The 25613-nt window shown below is 39.5% G+C and overlaps 1 protein-coding gene across 1 annotated transcript; it reads left to right on the top strand.

Moving 5' to 3' along the window:
• The first annotated feature begins 2271 nt into the window (after nt 1-2271).
• LOC149029411 (RNA-binding NOB1-like protein) lies at nt 2272-13319 on the top strand. The gene is made up of 5 exons (XM_089141837.1): nt 2272-2792; nt 10064-11162; nt 11475-11643; nt 12206-12325; nt 12415-13319. Exons 1-5 carry the CDS (start codon nt 2489-2491, stop codon nt 12559-12561), a joined length of 1839 nt encoding a protein of 612 aa, XP_088997963.1. The 5' UTR covers nt 2272-2488; the 3' UTR covers nt 12562-13319.
• The last annotated feature ends 12294 nt before the right edge of the window (nt 13320-25613 follow it).

Raw genomic sequence — 25613 nt, 5'->3', positions numbered from 1 at the left:
ACTATTCTAACACATATGTACCAGTCTTATAATGATTGAAAGATTATCAAGAGATTTCATTCTTTAAATAAAACACAATTCAATATTTGATGACTTATATGTTTATGGAGATAACCATCCTTACCTTGGATGAATTGATGATGAATTGAGAATACCAAGAATAGTCCAATAGAATTGTTAAGGCCCTAAACAAGCATCAATAATAAGTTAGAAAAGAAGTCGGGAAGATTTGATGTTAATTGGATCAAAATTGACCAAGGTTGCTGTCTGCCAACATTTTGGTCGATGGTATCGACCAAAAGGATCGACCAAAATTTCCTTCGAGACAGAAATGTGGATTTTTGGGGTTTTCATTCGAAATGAGTTTTCCGGTGTTCGGATCAATCTGAAACTTGGAGGCATACTTAACAATAGTAGTAGGACACTATAAATCAAGAAATTAACCCAATCCAATGGTCTAAACAAAAAGCCCCAATTTGAGCTATCAAGTTCAAGTGATAAACATCATGGCATGAGTTGGAATTGATTACATTGATGAGGAATGTCATGTAATAGTTAGAGGAACTAATAGAAATTTGATTGGAATTATATGGCAATGTTAAACATGAACATAATACATCCTATAACTCAGTTTGGTACCAAATGGCATGATGTTAATAGATAAATCATAAAATATGCTAGGCATGAGATAGAAGCATAGCATCAAAGAATAGTTAAGGAAATCATGGATTGAACATGAGTAGACACTTGGAGTGGTGGTTGCAAGGTTGCAGCACCATTCCAAATGTCTCATCAGCAAGATGGCAATAGAAAAGAGTAGAAAATGGTAGGGTAGAGAGTGGAATGATGATTCATACCTTAGTGTGGAAGATGAAGACAAGAATCAATGATAAACAAAGAGTTTTTGATGAGGTGCCCTTCACATTAGCCAAGGAGCCGCTTTGGGAAGCTCTCCCCACGTTTCCAGGTGAGAAAATGATTGCAATAGGGCTCAAGGCTCGAGGTTATAATAAATATAAAAGGAATATTCCATGGAATCATTAACTTGGCGGACTGGGATATTTTGGTCGATGGTCCTTGGTCGATGGTATCGACCAAAAGGATCGACCAAAATATTTCCAGCAGAAAACTAAGGTTTAGAACAACAACTTCAAGTAAGGTTTTGAAAGGCTACACAAGGTCAATTTGAGTGAGGTTTTCTTCTACAATTCAATCAAGAAGTCTAGTTTCGAGGAGTACCTTCGGATTGTGCACAGGAGGTCATTTGGTACATCAACTATATTAATCTTTTCCGATCCATGAGACTTTCCTTAAACACCGACAATGCATTTAAGCAAGGGGTATCATTGTCAATGTCCATGGGCTCGGTTCCGAATCATGATCATCAATCAGAATCGTCCATAAATCTCTTCTTCCACCGCTTCGGGTCTTCGGACCTGAATACAACAGTGGATCCGGGTCAGGGTCAAGGTTAAAATAGGGCTGGATATTATAGGAAGGTTCTTTCCTTCTCTTCTTTGCAATCTCCGATCTTTTGCTTCTTGTTCTTCTTTCTAAGGGATTCAACCATCACGGCCATACAGTAGGTCCCAACTAGTGTTCATCCGCCGTCGTTCAACTCATTGCCACTTCGGTATCCACCGTGTGGTTGGTTGTCTGCCGCTTCGATAACCCACAAGCATACAAGCACTTCCTCAAGAGCTGCTGTCATCCCTGGGGCGGGCGATGTGGGTACCCTCGAGGAGGTTCAAGTGGGTGGTATCCCGGCTTGGTGCACCGCACATAATGGCTTGAGATCCTAGATGATGAACGCCATATCATCAGCTTTAGCGTTGTTGGTGGTGATCACTGTCTTGCAAGTTACCAATGAATCGTACGTCGTGGATATTCCATTTGGGAGCACCAAGGAAGATACCTATATGCTTGTTGTTCCAAACATTCGCGCATTATCTACTATCCCTACCAGATGAAAAAACACGTGGTCACAAAAGCTGAAAAGAACCACTCTCTCTTTTAGCTGTCTGGTTGGAGACCAATTATGCAGATGATTGCACAAAGTGGTGAGATATTGACCCCGTTGTGCAAGTTGTTCTGTTCGCAAGTCTAGGGGTCCATAAGTTGTTCTTTGTCTTAAATATAAAAAGTAGAAACTGGACTTACTCACACCCCCAGTCTTTTTAATTTAAGCCATCGGATGCAAACAGCTACACGTGGCACGATCCCAACGGTTGGACGCAGGGATGCTTCCCCATCAATCCAACTTAAGCTTCAACCTAGCCGCTGTCGTGGCTAAGGCGCCTTTTTTTCATCTTCTCCGTCTCCGGTGATCCAGTCCACTCGGCATACTGTTGCAGCGGTTCAGCTCTTCTCCATCTTCAGCATCTCGGCGCCTCGTTGTCGTGGGATTGTGAGAAGCACAACAGTGAAGGTCAGCTAGTTAAATCTCAGAATTTATTCTGAGGAGGGTACACGTTGTTCTCGTCCAGTCATGAATCCGTCATCGACCCCTTCTTGGAGCAATGTTGTTAAGAAGGAGCCGCCTCCGAAGCAGCAAGAAAGTTCTGCAACTCGAGTCTTCGAGGGCTGCAAATCGAGCAAAGGGATTGCAGTTGCTGTTGTCGACGCCACTGCTATTATTCAAGGTGGAGAAATTCTTACAAATTCTGCCGATAAGTTCGTTTCGGTGAGGGAAGTAATAGACGAGGTCAAAGACCCAACTTCTAGGCACAAACTAGCATTTGTTCCTTTTACGGTGGAAACTATGGAGCCGTCACCGGAAGCACTAAAGAAAGGTGTGTTTTTTCTTCTTTTATTTTTTGATTGGGAGTAATGGGATTGACTGTTTCACTATTAATCTTCTTAATAGAATCTACTTCTTTTTTATGTAGTGATGTGGAAAGCAGGATAGTAGGTTATTGAGACCCTTAACACTTGATAATTAGTTTTCTCTATTTTATAGATTGTAGTTACAGTCCTTGATAACACCTAGAATTCTTAAAGTGCCTTCAGTTACTAATTCTTCAGGTGACATTATTGGGTTTGGCCAAAATTTCATAGAGAGACTTCCTATGGATTCGTTCTCATGTTAACTATTTGGGTACCCTGCTTTTGTGACGTGAATATTTCTGAAAAACCATTTGGTTATCCTGGATTTGTCAGTTGGATTGAAAACCGAGAAGCTGTTTGCTTCCAAATTTCCCATGTTTCTGTCATTAATTTCATTTATTTCAGCCCAGCATATCTATTGAGTCGGTGAGAGTGAAGACAATTAGTTGTCAACTGTTTCAATGAAATCAAATGATATCACTGGCAGTAGTTGGATTAACTCGAGTTTACCCAAAATTTGCCTCTTAAAGAGCATGAAAATTTCAGATTCGATGAGCTTATTTTGATTAGTTGTACTTGATAATCAATTTGTTAGTTCCAGTATGGCTTGATTTTCGTCCATGTTTCTTTAGGTGAATTGGGGGAGCTGGGTGGTTCCTATTATTACTTGTTATATGGTTTTGGGTTTGTTTCAATGACTCAAAAATAGATTTCTGAGATGACAATCTCCCTTTTTCATGTAAACCTATGAACTCATATGATACTGAATTACATGTTGATAGATTGATGGTACTTGGTTGTATGATCTTCTTGGATGGTTTGTTTGAGCTTGTAGTCACAATGAAGAAGACATAGATACACTTTTAGAGACAGCTGACGACACTAAACTTGCCGTCTTGCTTTAAGTTACTGACATTAGGAAACATTGCCATTCTTCTTTCATTCATTTATTTATTTGTAGAATATTTGTTGTTTCCATATTTGTAAATTCTCAATGGGAGTCACCATACATGTAGCACAGTACTCATCCTCCACATTGAACAAGTTTTGATAAGTGGTATCCCTGATTCTGACTTGTCTTAACCTGTGTAGATCATTGCATCTGTATTGAGTTCCAGAAGGCTTGTTTGGTATTTGCAATTTCTGATTGTTGTTTGGTTCAGTTAAAAGAGCAAGGGTAACTACTAATTTGGTTAATAATGCTGGGTTGTATCTGAGTACGACTTTGAAAAGTTCAGCTCAGTATAATCTTTTCACCAAATCTTGTTTTCAATTCCAATATAATTCTTTCAATGTGGTAAATGGTCCATCAGGCTCTGTCAACTCTGTTAAACTGAAGCTGGATATCCAAAAAATGATCCTGATTTGTGTTTGAATTGAGGAAAAACTAGTATTTATCTCTCACTCAAGGCATATATGAGCACACACATACACAGAGATCTTGGACAAAGTCGGGCAAACATTAAATTGAAGTCCAAGAACCTTTTTTGGGGGTAAAAAAGAATAAACATTTTCCATTAAAGAATAGATGCAAATTATTTTCACTCTGACATTTTCCTGATATATAGTGTATCCTTGGTTTTATGTAAAAATTATTCCCCTCCATAATCTTGTTATGTTGATATAAAAATTAGTAATCAAATATTTAATACAATCAATTAAAAGTAGTATAAATGTTAGATTTATATAGACTAAATCATAGTCTGGAGGAGATTTTGAATTGCAGATGGTCACTTGATGCCCTAAGTTATCACCTGAGAATCTTTCCTGAATGTGATCTTGGAATGGACTCCACAACACGTCCTTACCCTTTTACAAGGAGCCACCTGAGAAATACATTATTTGTCTAGGTATAAAACATTATGAGACACGTAAAATTTCTGAAGAAATGGATAAGTTGCTCCACATAAGCACTGGCTTCTAACTCTCCTAAGAAGATTGATGTTATCTCCCCTGCCTTTTAATAATTGTAATAAACTCAAAGCAAACCATAGGCTAAAAAACTGACAAGCTAAACTAGAAATTAAATACAACCAGAATAGTAGCATATTCATACAAAGTTGGTAGGAAAAAGCATTCATCAAGGAGCACTTTTCTTACATGGTTGATTAGGAGAATTCAAATATAAATCAGAAGAGAAGATAGAGGAGAGAAGAAAAAAATCACTTTAATCAGCTGCCTCTTAATAGGAAACAAAATAGAACTGGAGACTGTCTTTGGGGAAGAAAAATTAATAATAGGAACCCTAACTTGGTGATATAGATGACAAAGTCCATATGAGAAACAATCCCGTTGTGGGATGCTACAGCTATAAGATTCAGCCTGTTCTGATGATGTGGCAAGTTTTTGTTGGTTTGATGGAGCCAGCATGAAGAAGAAAAGGGATCAAGCCAGAAAATATAAAAAAGTTAAGAGTTACTGTTGGCGTGAATGTCAATTTGGGGCTGATATTGACAGCTTGGTTGAATATTAGCTACTGGATGTTGATTGAATATTCTAAGTTGCTATTAGTTTAATTTCCATTTTCAGTTTCAGCAAGTTACTGCTAGTTTTTATTTTAATCTAGAAAGTAGGCTTGGCTTTTCTTTAGAAGTCTCTGTTCTGTTCTCTGATTCTTTTGTTAAATTTAGTTTCTATTTTTTATATTTTAGTTTTTGTAAAGCTTAAGCCAAGCTATAAATAGGTTGCATGATGTAGCCTTAGAAGAACTAAGGGCCTAAAGAGGACCTCGAAACAGAACCAGTTTAATTAGGGAAGAATTAGGGTTAGAGTTCCAACTTTGGAAAATTCAGGGATTTAGGATTATAATAGGGATTAAGGCATCAAACGTTAAGGGGCCTGGGGGCTAGGTTTAATCTAAGTTTGGACAGAAACTGATTGCTGGAATTGAAGTTCTTGAAATTAGGGGTCTGGGGTAAATTTAGAGTTCCCTGGAATTTAGGGTTTCAAGAGGAAATTGGGAGTCGAGTGGACTATTAAAGAAAAGCAGTCATCAAATATTGATGGTTAGAATGGCTGGAATTTATGGTTACAGGTTTTAGGTTGAAACTAGGGCTAGAGATGCTGGGGTTTTAATTTATGAATCAGACTGAAACAGGAACCAATATTTTCTTTTCTTGGGGTGGGTGGGGTTTGGGGTTTTGTCAGATCTTCAAGAACATATCACTGTTCCCCTTCTTCAAGGGCAGCAGCTCCATGTGACTTGAAGCAAAACACCTTGATGGAGAGATGGATCTTCTACCTTGTTGAAGGGAGCTTGAGTAGAACCTCCTGGGCTTCTTACCAAAGAGGAGTTGACTGGTCCAACTAATTCCAACAGCAGCTTAGACTTTAAACACTGAGCAACCACAGCCTAGACTTGATATCTTAGTAAGAAGCTTTCCTGCAGGAGAGAAAATGGCAGCACAGCAGCACTTGCAAGAACAAAATAAAAAATTCTAGTTACTGTTCCTACAATGGGGTGCGTAGATAAAAGTATGCTTAACATCGGGTTACAATTCCTAATCGAGAAAAAGGAACAGTAAGCTAAAACATAGCACTACACTAATTAGAACATGGGAGAGAATGAAGTTCCTGATTACCTGCTAAACTCAGAAGTTATGTAACTAATCAATTTGTTAAACAACAACTTAAATTGAACCAACTAATATTCGTCTTAAAAAAAGGCGTTAGATGTTTCAGTTATATTCAGTTTGTTCATCATTATTTTGTTGATCCTAGTTACTACCAACTCCTGCTGGTCTCCCCCCATCTTGCTTGACTTCTGCACACCTGGACAGAGAATTTGAAATCTGAAAAAGACCACACAGAGGGACAGAGTGAGGAGATGATTCCATCTGGAGTTGGAAAATTTTTACATGAGGGGTGGAAGTAATTCCATGTGGAAAACATATTATTGAGGTGAATTCTGCCACAGATTAGAAACTTTCAATGATTTCGCATAATTCTGCTTTGGTTCAACACTAACTGTTAAAATAATTCAGATTTATGCATCTTTGGAGAAACTTCCCGTGAAATTAGTGAACCAAACATGCTTTTAGGGTTCCAGTTGATCAATGGTCATTGAGATGGTTTCTTAGGCTCTTAGCCAAATTTGCCCTGCTGGGTGATCCATGATTGACTTTACTGCATCTTCCTTGGCCATTAGGAATACAAAGCATTTAATAGGGATAATTACTGTTGCCCCTTGTACTATAGCTTAATTACTAGCTTATCCCTTGTACTTTCTGAAATTATTAATCCAACCTTGGACTTTTCCTATAATTACTGATGCCCCTTACTGTAATCTCCTTTGGTTAAGTGATGATGGGGTATCTTTGATTTATTTTAAAAACCCCAAAATAACCCTAAGGTTTTATATTACTTATTTACACTTTATATTAAATTGCATTTCTAGCCTTAGTAATTAGAGAAAAATTAACCCTAATCCTGAAGTGCTAAACCGTCTTCTTCTCTTATCAAAATAAAAAGTAAAAATAAAAACTGTCTTTTTCTCTTACTCCATCTAAAAAAAAAGAAAAAAAAAGAGAGGAGAAAATAACCTCTTTCTTCCTCTTCCTCTCAATGACGTCAACCCAACTCCTTCCTCTCCCTAAACGAAACCCAAAACCGAGATTCAAATACAAGGCAATAAAAAAAATGGTTACTCCTTACTTTATAGCTTTTATTTATTTACTTTCTAATTTGGCTTTATCTTTTCGTTTTTGTTATTTACTTTTCAATTTGATGTTATCAACTTTAGGAAGTTCCTACTTCCAATGGGTTGTAATTCCTAATATTAAGCTGCAGTTTTGGCCGGCACAGTTAGTTTATTTATTTATCCAGATTTCTAGTACATTTAATCTTAATGATCACAATGTGAGTTTCTGTTATGAACTCCCTTATATAGACTTTTTGTTCAAATTTCTTAGGAGCGCTTGCCTTTTGTACTTGTTGTTTCCTGTTTTATTGAATCTTTTCTTCAGATAAAAAAAATAAAATTCTAGTATTAAGCTATTGTGAGGGAAAGAGACTGCTAAGTGTAGTTTTTATTTATTTACTTTTCAATTGGACGTTATCAGTTTTAGGAAGTTCCTATTTCCGATAGGTTGTAATTTCCTGTATTGAGCTATTGGAGGGGAAGAGACTGCTAGTATGTTTCATCTCTGTTGGCACTCTCCTCCCATCTTTACTACTATTGAACTTGCACTTTCAACAGAGCGTAAACCACACAAAAAAGGCCTATTTGGGCATGTTTAGTGAGCCCCATTAGATCGATTGGAAAAAGCTTTTCACTAAAGAAAAAGGGCCACGAAGATCGATTGAAATGAAAGGAGGAATGCCAGTTCATTCGAATATGCGCAAAGAGTTCATCGATTTCTGTATTCTGGTCCACAAATTCATTTATGTAAATATTGATTCCCCATCTCTCCCCTAAACTATGTTTGTTGTTCTAAAGGTTCCGAATGGCAAAAGCAGATTCAGCCCTCCACTTATTCAGGAGCTTGTTCTGTAGTCTTTATTAGAAGAAGCGGTTGGAGGTCGGAGGGCTGGCAGCCTGTAGCTCTAATAGTGAAGAAAAGGCATGCGGTTCTTTGCTGTGGGCCAGCAGCACTATAAAGAAAGGCGCAGGTTCGGCTACAGGCCTCAAAGTTTCAGTACTCCCTGGGACTTGCAGACACTGACGAAGGATGAATAACAAGAATATTTAGCTCTATTGCCATGGGTTTTTTTTTTTGTTCACTGGTAAAATATCTCATCTGGTTTCATCTTATTAGGATCTGACTTTTCAGCAAGGAAAAAAAAAAAATCAGGATCTGACCTTTTGAAATCCAAATGATAATAATACAGGGATAAAATTGACATTTCATACAGTTTCCCCTGCCCACCTCTAAATGAGGATAATGTTGTATTTTGGCTCTTAATTCTAGAAGGGCAAAATAAACATTAAACATCCAACTGTAACGGTCACTAACCGCGTTAAAAGTGAGGGGGCAATAGTAATTTCATAAAGAACATGGCCCTTTAGTAATTAAACTATAGTATGGGGATTGGGGGCAACAGCAATTATCCCTATTAATATTATTTTTTCTGGTTTATGTGGTGTTGCTTGTGGAGCCATTGAACAGTTCAATCTGACACAACTGCATTAATGCATAAACAATTAGATACTTCAATCTATCTGGTGATATAGAGGAGGATTTTCATGTAGATTATTAAAATTAGGTTGGATGTAGTAGAGTGGCGAACCTGGAGTGTTGTTTGATGGCATGTTCCTTTAAAAGGAAAATTTTACAGGCCAGTCTTGCGACTGACTATGATGTATGTTCCCAAATGTTGGGCAGTGTCTTATGCATAAATTGAGTGTCATGGCTGAAGATGTTGAGATGGATGAGTGGCAAAACTAGGAAGGATAAAGCAATGAATGAATCTGGAGTGTTGTTTGATGTGGCATGACCATGTTCAGGCCTTCACATACTTCAGTATGGAGGTACTGAAGGCAAAGTGACAAACTTAAATGACATTAGGAGAAGTGAAGAGAGACATGCCTAGCTTTGGTAATGCATCAAGGATGACCTCGATTATAGCTGATCAGAGGGCACGGATCCATGTAATTGCGATTAGGCTGACTTGTTGTCAGCTGTATTTTTCTACAGGGGCCAATACTTCCGAAAAACCTGTGATGTCACACACCTTTAGATTTATCTTTTACTTATAGTTTTGTACATAATGAATTGGCGGATTTCCTGAAGTATTTTTTTAAAAATAATTTATTATATATGTATATAATTTTGGGCTAGGCCTTGGCGCAGTGGTTGATGAACCAAGTTGTAGCTTGAGGTCAAGGTGAGAAACAGCCTCTCAGCAAACATTGCTGAGATAAGCTGCATAGGAAAATTGCCCCTTCTGGATTCTGCTTGTGGGGGGGAGCTTTCAGCGCCAGCTTCTGGATCTGCATTGTGGTGCAATTCATACTGTGGTGGTGCATCTATATTTCACGAGTTCTATCTTATCCCAACTATACTTTCAAAATCATTTAAGTAACAGAAGAATATGTTAAAATCTCTTGATACCTATTGAAGGATGCTGGCACTTTATGTTTTAATTGAATTTCATTAATCTATCATTTATTAATTAGTGATGTGTAGTTATACTCTTAGTCTTATATAGATAGATGCTCCCTTCCCCTTTTCAATTGATATATTATCTTTTTTCCTTTTTTTACATGAGATATATTACTAATGTATCATCTTCACAGTTATTAGCTTCGCAAGGGCAACCGGTGACCTGCAGACTCTCTCTGATGTTGATCTCAAGCTTATTGCTCTAACTTACACATTGGAAGCTCAAGTCCATGGCACTAAACATCTCAGGGATGCCCCTCCCCCAATCCATATGGTTAATGTAAAAAGGTTTTCTGAGAAAGAAATGCCTGGTTGGGGCTCCAACGTACCTAATCTTGAAGAATGGGAAGCTTTGGAGCATGCAGATGAGTCTGAGTCATATTCTAATTCTAGAATTCTCCCTTTGAAGGACCTGAACTTGAATGTCGCTGATGGCCATATTAGCTCTGAAGATGTTCTAATGGAAAATCATAGTGAAGCTCATACCGAGGATCAAGAGGATCTTGATAACAGGTCAAGGAGACCTAGAAGATTTCCACCTCAAAAGAAAGAGATAAACATTGAAGGGAAGAAGATGGTTGCAGCTGGAATTGATGCCTCTGTGGGACAAGTTGACAACAATGCCAATGACTGGCTGCCTGCTGTCAGTCGCAGTACTCACAGAAGATTTCTTAGAAGAAAAGCGAGACGTGAATTCTCTGAGGCATCATCAGAGAAAGATGATCAACTGGATGTTGAGGTACCGACAGAAGACAATGGAGTTGAGGGCCCTGATTACCATTTGAGTATGAACTCCAAAGATGATGTTGTGGATGAGATGACACGGGATGAGGTTAAAGAAGTGAAGTTTGAGGAGGATATATCTTCTGTTCTGAAAAATATGAGCTTGGAAGTTAATTTGTCAGAACATCTGCAAGAAGAGGAAGATTGCTTATCTTCTGCAGTTGTGGATACAGAGGCTGGCTCTGAAGGATTTAATGGTAATGCTGACGCTGAAGATATGGTAAAAACATGTTATGAAGGAATGCAAGACGTTGACACTTCAAGTCAAACCAATGAAAGTATCGATGCATTGGTGGATGACTCCAACAGTGAGCAGAGCTGGATGTTACGGTCACTATCTGACTCAAGTGTTGCCTGTGTGACAAGTGATTTTGCAATGCAGAATGTTATTCTGCAAATTGGCTTGCGGCTTCTGGCACCTGGAGGGATGCAGATTCGCCAACTGCACAGGTATGTCTTTATGTATTTTCTTACATGGAGGATGTGGCATGCCATTTTTGTTTTTGTAATTCTTGCATTTTTACCGTTTTAAGGTACCAGTGGTATTTCATTGTGGAGAAATATTGCAAGATCAACCTTTAGGTGCCACATGACTCCATTAGTTTATTGTCACTTCTCAATCCACCCCCCTCCTCTTATTTGGTTCTTTCTACTTTATGTTTGACCTCATGCGTGGCTTTTATTTTTGGTTGACAGAAATTTCGATTAGGATGTGTCTGTGTTTGTGTTTGCTCTCATCCTTTAAGATTCTGTTTTTGCCAGGTGGATACTGAAGTGTCATGCCTGTAACAAAGTAACTGCTGAAATTGGGAGGATATTCTGCCCAAAATGTGGGAACGGTGGCACTTTGCGCAAGGTAGCAGTGACAGTAAATGAAAATGGGGTTGTCCTAGCTGCTCGTCGTCCTCGTATTATTCTTCGAGGCACAAAAGTAAGTTCTTCATGATTCTGGCTGTTTCTTTCTTGGAATCCCTTAATCTTGCAATTCCTTGGTCTATCATGTATGCTGTGTGCCATGAATTAAAAGGCAGCCCCCCCACAAAAAAAAAAAAAAAAAAAAAAAGAGAATCCCACATCGGTCCGTCTGGAAAGGGAAACCCCAATATACGTATGGACCTGTGACTTTTGGTATCAAAGGGATTTTGAGAGAGTGCCGTTGTGTGGGTTCCCATGCCAAGGGTGCCCAAGGAACTGTTGTGCCCTTGACACTGCTCCCTTCATTTGAATTCCATCCTGACCAGGTTTGGAGGAGGAGGGCCTTGGGCATATAAATGGGGAACGGAAACTTCCTTGTAGTTGCATGGTTCAGGTTGCAGACCTTACTCTACTCATGGCGTGACTCTTTTCTGTAGTCAAATTTGAATGAGTAAATCACAGTATGTATTCGAGTTAGAATGTTATCATTTTTGGGTAAAAGCTTAGATCACCAAGTTTGTCATTTTGATTCATGAGTTCTGTTTTAGATGCATATGCTGATGCTTAGCTACCTGCAGTTTTCGCTCCCTCTACCTCAAGGTGGAAGAGATGCCATCACCAATAATCTTGTTCTTCGTGAAGATCAACTTCCACACAAGCTGTTGTACCCTAAGAACAAGAAGAAAGCCAACAAGCAGGTCTACTTATCCTCTCATGTTAATTCCAACAATTTGTATGTATTCCTGTATTTGTCTGATTACAACTTTAAGATTTCTATCTTCTACAGGGAGATGACTGCTTCATTCCAGATGATATATTTTCCCACAGTTCTGAGAAAAGAGCTCATTTGCAACCTCCCATAAGGAAAGCATTGGCGGTCTTCAGTGGAAAGAGGAACCCCAATGATAATCATTACTCTCGTTCTAGGCACTAAATTTACTTTGTTGAGTCTGATCCGGCCTTGCACCAGAGCCGTTTTATGAGCAACACTGCCGGGATGGGCAGCATAGGGTGGTTTATTTGAGTTATTTCTTTTGTTGATCTTGAGTTTTCATTTATTATCAAGGTCAACTCATGATCGGGCATGGATATAAGAACCATGTAGGATTTGATTTCTGGCTTGAGTAAATAATAATAATAACAAACTCTTAAGACCCTACACCCTACACCCTAAACCTTAAACCGAAAACCCAAAGACCCTAAGACCCTAAGACCCTAAGACTCTAGACCCCAAAATCCTAATCTCTTAGACCCAAAAACCCTAAACTTGACCCTAGACCCTTAAACCCTTAGACCCTTGGACTTTTTTCTTTTGATAACCACCTTAGACCCTCAGACACAACCTTGAAAACACTTAAACCCCACCTCAACACCTTAGAATAATAAATGAAAATGGCATTCGTGTCCCAAATGACTAGAATACCCCTCATGCTCAAAACTACCAACATGCTCTAAATGACAAATACACCCGTCATCCACGGAATACCTTCACGACCTAATACCATTCATGTGCAAACTGATTAGAATACCCTTGATGACCAAAATGACCAAAATATCCCTCATGCCCAAGATGATAAAAATGCCGCTCATGCCCAAAATACCCTAATCGCTAAACGAAAAAAATACCCTTTCGTGACCAATATGCCATTCATGTCCAAAAATTACTAGAATATCATTCCCAAAATGATCAAAATATCTTTCATGGGCAAACATACCATACGTGTCCAAAATGACCCAAATACTGTAAATCCCTAAAACCCTGTACCACTTCCACTGTAGAACCCTACCTTTACTTCAAACCTGATTATAAGTGGTACAGCTTTTCTCCCATACAGATCTGACCTAGCACAATTGCAACTCTTGTTTCTTTGATCTGTTGATATTAGATTCCACCTTACTCTAGGCATCAAATAACTATTAAAAGAGGGCTTTGATTTTAAGATTACCATTTTGCATTTGGGATGTCATGCCTAGATGATCTCTTTCTGTGAATAAAAAAAGAGGGAGATGGAACACATTAAAAGAGAGCTAGAGTAGGGTTTACTTCCACACTATCAAATATTTGAAAATACAAAGTTGGGGGGGGGGGGGGGGGGGTAAGGAAGAAGATGTACATTGATCATAGGGGCAGTAAAAGAAGAATCGAAACACAGCATACTGAAGGACATACTAATACGCGGACTGCAAAACAGATTAAAAAGAATATTTTGATTTCTTACTTGGGTTCAACTCCTCAACTTTAAAACAAACAAGGCCAACAAAACCCATAGAGAAGTAGAATGAAGAGAAAACCAAACAACGGATTACCGTTTGAATTAGTTAGGTTAGTTGACATGCCCGTATTTACCCTTCAGTTCTGTCACACGCTCTCTCTCTTAAAACCTTGTCGTTGTCTTTTCTTTCGAGATGATGTAATATTTTGCAAATGAGCTTCAATAAAAACTACATCCTTTTAAAAGCTTGATTTTGAAGCTTAACAACTTCAAGCTTCTGTAGCATACCTAAAGAAATCAGTGTGAGCGTGGCAAAGGCTTGACATCTAAGATTGACATGAGTCATAGATGGAGATGGATTTAAATTTGAAAACAGTGGATGAGGATGCTAGAAACCCTTTTTTGCAAATTGCAACTCGTCAAAAGCCCCCTTTTTCTCTATTTTCGCAGACTGCAAACGGCTCAATACTCTAAACCTTAGGGATAAGCTCAAGATTTCAAATTGGGTTGAAACCGATCGAGTCCGTGAAATGTAGGAGAATATCACCGGCTTGGTGAACATATTAATGTGAGTGGTGACTGGATTAACCGGTGTTGTCACACCCCAACTGCCAGCATCAGACCTGTCCGACAACCTATGGGAGTGATCCGCAGCTACAAGATCCATAGTCACATCATCAGTAATAAATAATACACAAAATATCATAATTCATTAGCAAGAACAATTCAATAATTAATTAAAGAAATGAATGAATCCAGAAATCCAAACCAAACTGAAAGATACCAAAGAATGTCTCAAAAGAGCGTATCCTAAGATAGGTAACAAGATATGTAATAAGGTTTGAGCATTGATGCATATCGGGGATTCTAAACCCAATGCAAGGTCCTATGGTAACACACTACATGTCTTCCAAATACATTTCCTCATACCCAATGCACTATTGGTCCAATATTCTTTTCCACCTAGGAATGTAAATCCTCATCACAGACTAATTACCTCTGTTGGATCCCATTCTTTAACCTTATGGTCATTCATATATTGTTGGGGTGAAAGCTCTCATGTCCCCTCATGACACCCAAACCATCTTTTGAACGTCCATGACCCCAATCCTAACAAAGGCAACCATATCATTGTATGATAAACAATAGACCATTGAGTCTCCTCACAGACTGATTACCTCTTTTGGATGACACATAGTCACGTCATGCCAACACGGGTCACTTGGCTTCAATACACCTGCCAAAAGGGTAGTAGCATGTAGGGGTATCTAACCATGCAATCTAGACCTCCTAGTCATATAGGAGAACAACCATGAAAGTGCTAGGGGCATCAGAAGATAGTGTCCCAAATCACAACCTCTAATATCCCAAGCTATGTATTCCCCAATCATAGTCGCACACATCATTCCACAACAAACAAAGTAGTAAAATGCATCAATCATTAGTCTTGACACATCATTAATAAGTAAACATGCATAACAATAATTACAGTAGGTTATAAGGCTATTGACATGTATAGAAAAGTAAACAGTTCATCATAATATCAATTTAGCCATACACGTAATTGGGTCCTTACTTGTTTTAGTGGAAAAAATATTGATAAACGTGTTACATCTCCCAAGCAAATACTCCAATAGATTCCAGGAAACTCCTAGATTAAGATCAATTACATTAGAGTCTATGATTCAAACTGAGCAAAGATAGCATTAACATAGTCTCTGGAAACAGGCCGGTCGGTTAAGGCGGTTGGTTGGGTCCATCAACCGCCCTTATCTCAGACATAATTCTAAGTCCGAAATTCAAACCTTTGATCACCCATCCTCAATCTGATTTTGGGTTGATCTAAATCTAAACCTCATTCTTAGAACTCCAAAAAGGTCACTTAGACTACAGATCTTGGAGAGGAAAAAATTAATATCTAAATCATCTTCTTCGATAAGATCTACTATTGCATCTAATATAAAATCCATTCCTCTTGGCATGATCCAATCGAGATCATCGATGGAAAGAGGTAAACTCATCCAAACCACCACAATAGGAAAGAAGTGACTACTCTCTAAAAGACAAAATTCAATAGATTAAAAGAGTGGTTAAACTTACCTCCAGTTGGGTCAGAATAGTCAAAGGAGGTTTCAAAGATTCTTCACAGAAAGAGGTTCCTCTCCACCAACCATGTGTGCTTTGCCTTTACTCTGTCCACAACAACCTTCACAAATAAAATAATGGGAAATTAGGTCGAGGAAGGCTTTAAATAGGGTGTTGGGGGCAAATTAGTGTTTTTAGGCAGGGTTTTCCAATTGACTGCCAGGGTGGTCGGTCACTTGGTCAATTGACCGCCTTAAGCAACCACCCTTGGTACTTTTCAGTACTTGGGTGTTTTGCTCTCTAGTCGATCCCTAACACAGCTGCAACCTTGACCAAACATGTGAAGGGGTCTTACCTTGTTCACGGACATCTCCCAACTCAACTCTTCTCATGCTAGATATCCATTTGCCCAATCCATTGAGGTTTCGTTGGATCTTCTTCCAATTGCCAGTAAGGCAGGTTCTTCACCAACAATATCCTCCATGGGCTTTGGGGCCAAAACATGGGCCTCAATCTGAATAGCCCACAACTTTTTCTGACTAGAGCTTTGGGTACTCTGACTTACAATTCGGGTGTTGGGTTAGGAATACGGGGGTTATTACATATATACATTGATTGATTATTGGAATGTGTGATGAATACATGATATATGGTCATGTTGACCTCATTGAGTTCTGTTGAACTCGTTCCTTTTATATATATGCTTTTTAGATCTCACTGCAAGTTATGAGGACTTCGTTCAAATGGAGAGTTCGCCGCCCGCTCCCTCCTACTCATTCTATGGCTTGGCTCAACAAAGCAGTCGTGCTGTCCTACCTATTTAAAGTTTAAGAATAGGTCGAGGGCATTGTGCTTCGATGCCTCTAATCATTGGCTTTACCTGATAGAACTCGCCCGCGTGCTCCAACTATCCTAAGGAAAACTTCAGAGGGAACCCGCTACTAGACAGTTTGATTAGTCATTTGCCCCTATACCCAAGTCAAAGGAACGATTTGCACATCAATGTCGTTGTGGGCTTCCACAGAGTTTCCTCTAGCTTCACCCCGCTTAGGCATAGTTCACCATCTTTCGAATCCCTCCAGGTATGCTCTCGAATCCTTCTTAGAAGATCGAGGTCAGTCGGTAGTGCAACCCACATGGGGATCCCACCAGTTAGCTTCCTTGCTCCTTACGGGTTTGCTTGCCCGTTGACTTGCACACCCGTCAAAATCCTTGGTCCATGTTTCAAGACGAGTCGAATAGGGAACCCGATAGGCCGATGGTCGGAGCATCTGGTTGCCTAAGCATGCCTCGAGGGCGCATGTTGCCTTCCACCATCAAGGTGATGACGTCTCCACGGGCATAACATGACAACCTGGCCTTGGGGACCCACCGCAATTTGCATCAATCCACGCCTTGAGCTTAGTAGCGGACTGGCTGTGCACTGTACCACATTGGAGAAAGCACACTCATAGTTCTGTCCCATACATTGGCCTCTAATAATGGTAGAAAATGTTGAGGCATTTTGAACTAAGTTTTCTTTCCTAAGTTCTTTAACAACATATGCAACTTTTTTGGTCCTTCCTTCTTTGCAAAGTCCTAAATTTTTTTAGATTTGTCAGAATGGACACTTCAATCAACTCCTATTAAGCGTTATCTTTTTGTTGCATATGTTGGAGCTACTCTTCAGTGAGTTTTTTATTTTTATAATTTTTTGTGACGGGTTGACAAGCAAAGACCTCTACCACGTTAAATTCCCCTTGTGTGATTTGCTTGTGTTCTTTTCTGTTCTTGTTAGGGATAACGAATGCACAACCACGAACAGAGAAGAACACAAGCAAATCACACAAGGGAAGTTAACATGGTTCGGCTAAACTACCATTGACTAGATGTCAAAAATGTCGTTAGTGCTAAAGGAGTCCTTATGTTATTTTGAATTCACTTTTGGACTTGGAGGTGATCATACAAATAGGGTTGCTTCTTATTTTTGCTGAGTAGTTTGTTTTCTTCTCCGAGTCTTTGACCCCGATTTTTTTGTACCTAAAAGACAGAAAATTCTTCGTGATTTCCATTTGCTTCTAATGCCTTTGTATTGATTATACATGTAATTTACATATATTTACTTATTAAAAGAGTCCCAACACCCCCAACCCCACATCCCTCCCCCCTCTTTATTTTTCATTTTTTGTAGGGGTGGAAATATTGATAGAAGATTCCAATCCTACAAAACACTTGACCCAAAAAAAAAAGAATTCTATAAAACACTGACCACTAATACTCTAAAATCTACCTGTTCTCTACTGTTTGCCATTCAAAAAAAAGTTGTTTTGGGCTTTATTTGGAGGAAAGATCAATGCCTCTTCTTTTTAGGTTCACCCTAGCTAATCTATCCCTTTCAAAGTGTTGGAAAAAATAAAGAAAATGAAGAAAAGGTATTAGGATTTTAATGATAACGGTAGATATGATACTTAAATTTTTGTTTGCTGTCGGAAAGGAGATTCTCACACGGTTTTTGGATCGGGACAGGTGATATTTTTGAGATCCAATATAAGAGATTTTTACATGACTTTTGGATTATGACACATGGTATATTTGAGATCGAAAAGTTGCGACCTCTCCACCCTTGTAATTGTAGTTGCTTGATTTCGAAAATACCATACATTATGATTTGAGAGCCACGCAAGAAGATACATACACCACAACAATGAAGTCTCATTGTCAATAGTCTTCATTCATATCGACTCAGATTAGTAAGGATGAAGTCGTTACTTTTAATTTGAATCCATTGATCAGGTTGAAATTAAGCTATCTTGAGGCAAAGATAGAGTCAGCCCCACCAATTTTGACCCTATTCAAGATTACCTTAGGCAGATACAATTGGGAACAATCGGAATCCAGATCGGCGTCAGTATATTCCGAATCGGCTACTTTACCGATCCTGTTCAGATCTTTTATTCTTAAAACCCTAGTTGGACCGATTCTTTTACTAGTCAAACTTCTTAATTAGATTGGACACATCTTTGGGCTTTTGAGAAAACCGTAGTAAAACTAGTGGACCCCAACTTCAGGTCCAAATTAGGTTTTTAGGTTCAAGCCCATTAATTGAAGTGGGCTTTTACTAGTCGGAATTACTCTTGAGTATATTATCACTTTGTAATTTCTACTATTTTGGTAAGGATGGTGAGACAATATTGTAAGAAACATCTTTCTCATTGAGTAAATCAATGAGAAATCTCAAATACATGGACGTAGTTCTAGCATAGTAGGGACAACCTCCTTTGTAAAGGCAATAAACCTAAAGAGTTCATGGGTTCGAACCTCCGCCCCTACCACCACACCTTCCACGCCCCCAGTCATCATGACTTGTTGAAAATGGCCATGAAAAGAAAGATCCCATCGTCATTTTCCTTGAATGTAGAATTAGCTCCATTTAATGGTCTCGTGACTAAGAGACCGTGAATTGCTTCAGATTGTACCATCTCCACCTAACTCCATCGATGGGTGAAAAAACACATCATGCTGTTCTAGCTGCTCCTGCAACAAGGAAAGCCATTGGGAAAAGAATTAGTTGCAGAAAAGCCTGATGAGACGATGGAGGTAACTCTCTCTCTTTCTTGCCGACTACTCTTCATCATCATCAATGAGTCAAAAACCCATACAGAGAACTGATCTCTATCGTTACACTTGTTCATCAAGTTGACATGTGTTATCCACTCCGTCCTATGTGGCGTGTTATGCTCCTCCTTGTGAGTGCCTATATATTCCGTAACTAAACTAGTGAAACCAGCCAGCCTCTGTTTTCCTATACTACTCTGTTTTCAAGCTTCAGCCGCCCCTGGTAAATCTCCTACGGATTGCTAACTATGTCGTCAATTGGTGAACCTCCCACACCTAAACTTGGTAATCTCATCCCCTTCATACAACCTCAAAAAACCATTACCCCCCCCCCCCCCATCTAGACCTCCACTTGCTACTTCCTTATCCAGTGAGGAAGGAAGTGATGACTCTCATGATGATGTTCAACTAGATGGTGCTGATACTATCAGGGTGAAGAAATTATGGGAGAACACTCTTGTGGGACATGTGATTGAAGGTCGAACATTCAGGCGTCAAGCCATTTATGAAGGTCTTCTATCAGCGTGGAACCCTCTTCAAAAAGTTGAAATCACACCAGTAGATAATTGTACCTTCCTATTCCACTTCAACCATATAATGGACAAGAACTATGTCCTCACTGAAGGACCATGGTTAGTCGCCAACAACCTCATGGTGTTAGAACCTTGGAACCAAAGCAAAAATGGGAGTTCTACTACAAAGATTTCTGGGTTCAATTACATTCTATTCCAGTGGATTTGATGGATAACATTGTCTTGAAGAAAATTATCAAAAACTGGGTGAAGCCAAGGTAGCTATGGTGGTTGAAGGAGTACGGTTTGGTAACAGAGTACGCTATGTAAGGACCATGTTTAAATGGACATCAGAAAGCGCCTCAAGTCATTAGTTACAGTTCATAGGCAGAGACGTGCTCCGGCTACCATACTTCTAAAATATGAGAAGCTCCCAGTGTTTGGCTAATTTTGTGGTGTGATTGGTCATGAAGAATTGAAATGTCCCAGGAAGTTTGAAGAGATTGAGGAACATTCAAAAAATCATGGCTGCAACCCAAGAAGGAAGTGTAATGAAGGACTAGTTGCTAGATGTAGTGCTAAGTTACGAGGAGTTGTACCTGATGAAAGGCTGATTCGACTAGCTTCAATGTTCTTGTCTTTGATGGAATCGAAACAAGACAAGGAAGAGAATATGGGAGAGGCTGATAGCACCAATGGCGTAGCAAGGATTGCCGATCTGATGGAAGATGATGGCCACCGTCCAAAACTTGAATCTGAACAAAACATGTTAGATGACCAGTGACAGTGAGCACACCTACACTATACCTGAACAAACAGGTATAGGTAGCAGAAACTCCTTTAGCCATATGGCTAACCCTCTCTTTGGCACGATTTCTGAGGAAGCTAACGGGAGACAAAATGAACCTTTGAAGCAAACTTCAGAGAGCGCTTTCCAAGTTGAAGATCGAAACATTCCTTCTTCATATCAATTCCTAAGCTCACCTGCAAATCACCAGAACCATTTTCCTGCCCCAATACAAGATTTTTTGCAGAAAAATCTAGAGCATTCCCCAGCTTTACACTCCCTCTTACAACACCTAACCCAATGCACACTATCCCAAAAGGAACCCATCAACCCTCTTCACATCTCTCATCCTGAAAATCTCAATCCCACTCATCCAACCGTCCCTGGGTTACATGGAAATAACATTTCTAAATCCAGTCTGAGTAAGTTGAACTCCTAAGATCTACTAGATAAAATGGTTGGCCCACAAAATAATATGGTTCCATCAAATCCCGTTCCTAGATTAGCGAATCATGCTACCCATGGAGAGTCCAGCATGCAATTAAACCAGGCCATCATTTCAAACCCAATAGCAGAACCCGAAAGGCCCATATCAATTTTAGACCGGACCATATCAATCAAAAGGAATTTGAAAAGTCAGACAAGAAGTAGGCATCTCCTCACTGTTTCAGGAACTCAACTGAAGAAGATGGCTAAGAAAAGAAAGCAGAAAGGAAGGAACCAAAGGATGAGTATACCAGACACTTGTGATAATAGTGAATTAAGTACTATCCAAGGAGAGCAGTTTTTATTGGATCAACCCACGGCGACTGGGGGAAATCAGTCCCATGGGGAATCATGAAGATGTTAAGCTGGAATTGCCAAGGTGTGGGGAGCTCCAAAGCAATTCATGCATTGAAAAACCTCTCCAAAGTTGATGGTCCAGAGATAATGTTTTTATCAGAGACCAAATGTCAAGAAAGTAGAATTGAAGAGATTTGTAGAAGGCTAAAATTGGACGAGTAGTTCTCGATGAAATCAGCTGGTAAGTCAGGTGGCATGGCCTTGTTATGGGAAAGCAAAGTAGAGTTGAAGGTTGTATTTTCAAATGACAGAATCATTGATGTAGAAGCTTTAGTAGAATGGAAGACGTTCTATATTACTTGTGTGTATGGGGATCCTCGTAGCTCAATGAGGTAAAAGGTATGGGACACCATAATCAATATTGGTCAGGTTCGATCTGACCCTTGGATTTGTATTGGAGATTTTAATTCAATTATTGGCTGGCATGAAAAGTCTGGTGGTAATAGAAGGGGGGAGAGAGACATGAAACAATTCCAAGATATGATGAGTAGATGCAGGCTTCTTGATCTTGGAGCAAATGGTCCCACTTTCATATGGAACAATAAGAGAAAAGGCAAGGACAATATTCGAAAAAGATTGGACCGAGCCATGTGTAACCCTTATTGGAGAGTATTGTTTCATAATGCTAGCATGATGATTAAAGTAGCAGTCTCCTCATATCACAACCCACTTATTCTTGATACCAATGGGGGTAAGGTGAGAGGTAAATGCCAGTTCAGATTTAAAGCCATGTGGATTAGACATAAGGGTTGCAATGAGGTTGTCAAAAAGGCCTGGACAACAGTTAATCTAAGCCATGAGGGGCATGTCATCTCCAAGAAGTTGGGCAATTGTAGAGGTGAACTATCAAGGTGGAACAAAGAGGTATTCGGCAAGGTGCAGTACAATATCATCTCTTTGAAGACTAGGTTGGCAGAAATTCAAGGCCGAAGTGGAGAGGACTTCAATCAAGTAGAAGAATCTGAAGTCAGTAAACAGTTGGAAGAGGAATTGCTCAGAGAAGAAATTATGTGGCATCAAAAAAGTAGATTGGATTGGATTAAGAGCGGTGATATGAATTCATAATATTTTCATGCATCAACAGTTTAGAAAAAGCATCATAATCGCATCCTAAAAATAAGGAAAGAAGATGGTGAGTGGACTAAATCTATGGAGGATTTAGAGGATATTTTGCTATCCCATATTGCAGGAGCAGTTACATCTCAAGGAGTGCAACCGAATGCCTTGTTGGAGGCCATGAGCAGTGTTCACATTAGGATCTCTCCAGAGACCAATGAGTTTTTATGTCATGTTCCTGATAATGAAGAAATCCTCGATGCTCTATCCGATATGGGCCCACTAAAAGTGCCAGGACCAGACGGGTTCCCTCCTTTATTGTTTCAAAAATATTGGGAAATAACTAATATGGAATTGTGCTAGGTTGTGAAGGAATTTTTTTGTCATAGGTGTGATTCCTAAGGAGCTTAACAGAACCTTTATATGCTTAATTCCAAAGGTGGAGATACCAGAGAAAGCGGAACAATTTAGACCAATCAGTTTATGTGGTGTTGTGGTCAAAGTGATCTCAAAGATCTTTGCAAGAAGGCTTCGAAACAGTTTGGAAGGTATTATTGACCCCATTCAGTCAGCTTTTGTTCCCAATTGTCTAATTTTAGATAATGTGTTCATAGCCCATGAATTGTTTCATTATGTCAAACATCAAAAAAAAGGGGAAAAAGAAATTGCTAGGTTTAAAACTCGATATGAAGAAGGCATATGATCGCCTTGAGTGGTCTTTTATTGCCTCAGCTTTAAGGTATCTTGGCTTTTGTGTCAAATGGATTGACATGGTAATGGAATACATTTCATTGGTTTCGTACTCGCTTTTGGTGAATGGTGTTGAAAAGGAGTCTTTCTCCCCCTCTAGGGGTATTTGACAGGGGGACCCTCTTTCTCCTTTTCTGTTTATATTATGTTCTCAGGTACTCACATCAATTATCAAGAAAGCAGAAATTGAGAAACAAATTTGTGGCATCAAAGTCAAAGGGAGGGGGTCCTCTATTTCACATCTACTATTTGCAGATGATTGTTTACTCTTCTCAAAAGTGAATCTAGAGAAATTGATAAACCTCCAACAGTGTTTGAAGCTTTATTGTCATGCTAGCGGCCAAGAGGTGAATCTCAACAAGTCATGCATCACTTTCTCTCCCAACACCCCTTCACGAATCAAAAGGTGGTTCTCTCGTATTACAAAGGTAAAATATGGAGATGGTCCATCGAAATATCTTGGTCTTCCAGCGGAGTTTGGTGTTTCAAAAAAAGAAGTATTTAAAGATATTGGGGAGAAGGTCTCTAGAAAAATGCAAGGATGGAAACAAAGATTGCTATCTCAAGCTGGGAAAGAGGTTTTGATCAAGTCTGTTGCTTGTTCCATGTCTACTTATGTGGCCTCTCATTTTTGGCTTCCCGCATCTACACATGATACCATTAGAAAGTCCATTTCTAACTTCTATTGGGGTCAAAAGGAATAAGAAAATAAAGTGCATTGGATATCTTGGACTCGCTTGTGTCGGTCTAAGGAGAGAGGAGGTTTGGGATTCAGAGATCCTAGAATGCATAATCAAGCTCTTTTGGCTAAGGTTGCTTGGAGACTCTGGGAAAATCCTGATTCACTATAGGCTAAAGTTCTTAAAGCTTCCTATTTCCCTAAATGTTCCTTCTTGGAGGCTAAGGAAGGGAACCGGCCTTCTTGGGGATGGAGAAGCATCCTTAAGGGGAGGGAGGTGTTAAAGAAAGGCTTACTTTGGGTTGTTGGTGATGGAAGCAATATCAATATTTGGGAGGATAATTGGTTGCCATCAATCCATGGTTTTAAGGTTAGCACCCCTAAACACCCTAACTGTCTTGTGAAGTGGGTAGGTGAGTTAATTGACAAGGAGCATCACTCTTGGAAAGTAACTCTACTAGAACAACTTTTTGAAAGGGAAGACATTGAAGCTATTTTGAATATCAAAATAAGTTTGAATCAAGTAAGCGATAAGGTCGTTTGGGGTGGAGGTATTTTCTCAGTTAAATTTCCTTACCACATGCTTCTTAATGAGAGAGATCACAAGGCAAGAGGAGTAGCTTTGAGTTCAAGAGTTCATGATTGGGAGCTAATTCAACCACATGTGTGGAAGAAGGTATGGATATGCAAATGTTTACCAAAGCTGAAATCTTTCATGTGGAAGGTCCTTGCCCAAGGCCATGCTACTGGTAACAACTTAAGGAAAAGACAGGTTCCAATCAATCCTAGCTGCCAAAGGTGTGGGTACCACTTGGAAACCATGGATCATATCCTTCTAGAATGCCCATATGCTAAAGTGATTTGGTTCGGATGTAAGCTATCCTATCTTGTCCCTGAGAAACAAAAACTCAAGCTAGCCCATCTTGGAGAAAGATTTGTTTCAAGTCCAAGGAAGATGAATCCGAAGCCTTCAGCCTCTTGGTGTATATCTGCTGGAATCTTTGGTTATCAAGAAATGAATTCATTTTTAGAGGAGCTATATGGCCGCCGGAGGAGGTGATTTGGAAAGCAAAAAGAAGCCATGCAGAATTCTGGAGTACCATGGATATGATGGACTCCAGAAAGGAAATGAGGAAGAATCACTGGGTGCCACCGTGTGAAGGATGGTTGAAGCTGAATAAAGATTTTCTAGGGCTGAAGACACCAGTTGGGGTGGTGCAGGTGTGATCCTTCGAGACCATTTGGGGTGGATGATATGGGCTTGCTCCAATCAAGTGGTGTGTGATTCGGTTTTGGAAGGCGAAGCGTGGGCATTAAGGATGGGCTTGGAGCACTTAGTGTGCATGGGCTTGTCCAACATTTGCATAGAAGTTGACTGTGAAGAGTTGGTGCGAATCATTAGTGAACATCAATACTCGGATCCCTTCCTTGTGTCTCCACTATTGGAGGATATTAGTGTTCCTTAAT

The sequence above is a fragment of the Hakea prostrata genome, chromosome 1 (assembly GCF_041222555.1).
Source record: "Hakea prostrata isolate BN-2017 chromosome 1, UWA_Hpros_2, whole genome shotgun sequence".
NCBI lineage: Eukaryota > Viridiplantae > Streptophyta > Magnoliopsida > Proteales > Proteaceae > Hakea > Hakea prostrata.
Note: the sequence above shows the minus strand (reverse complement) of the source record. Positions and strands in the feature narration are given on the sequence as shown.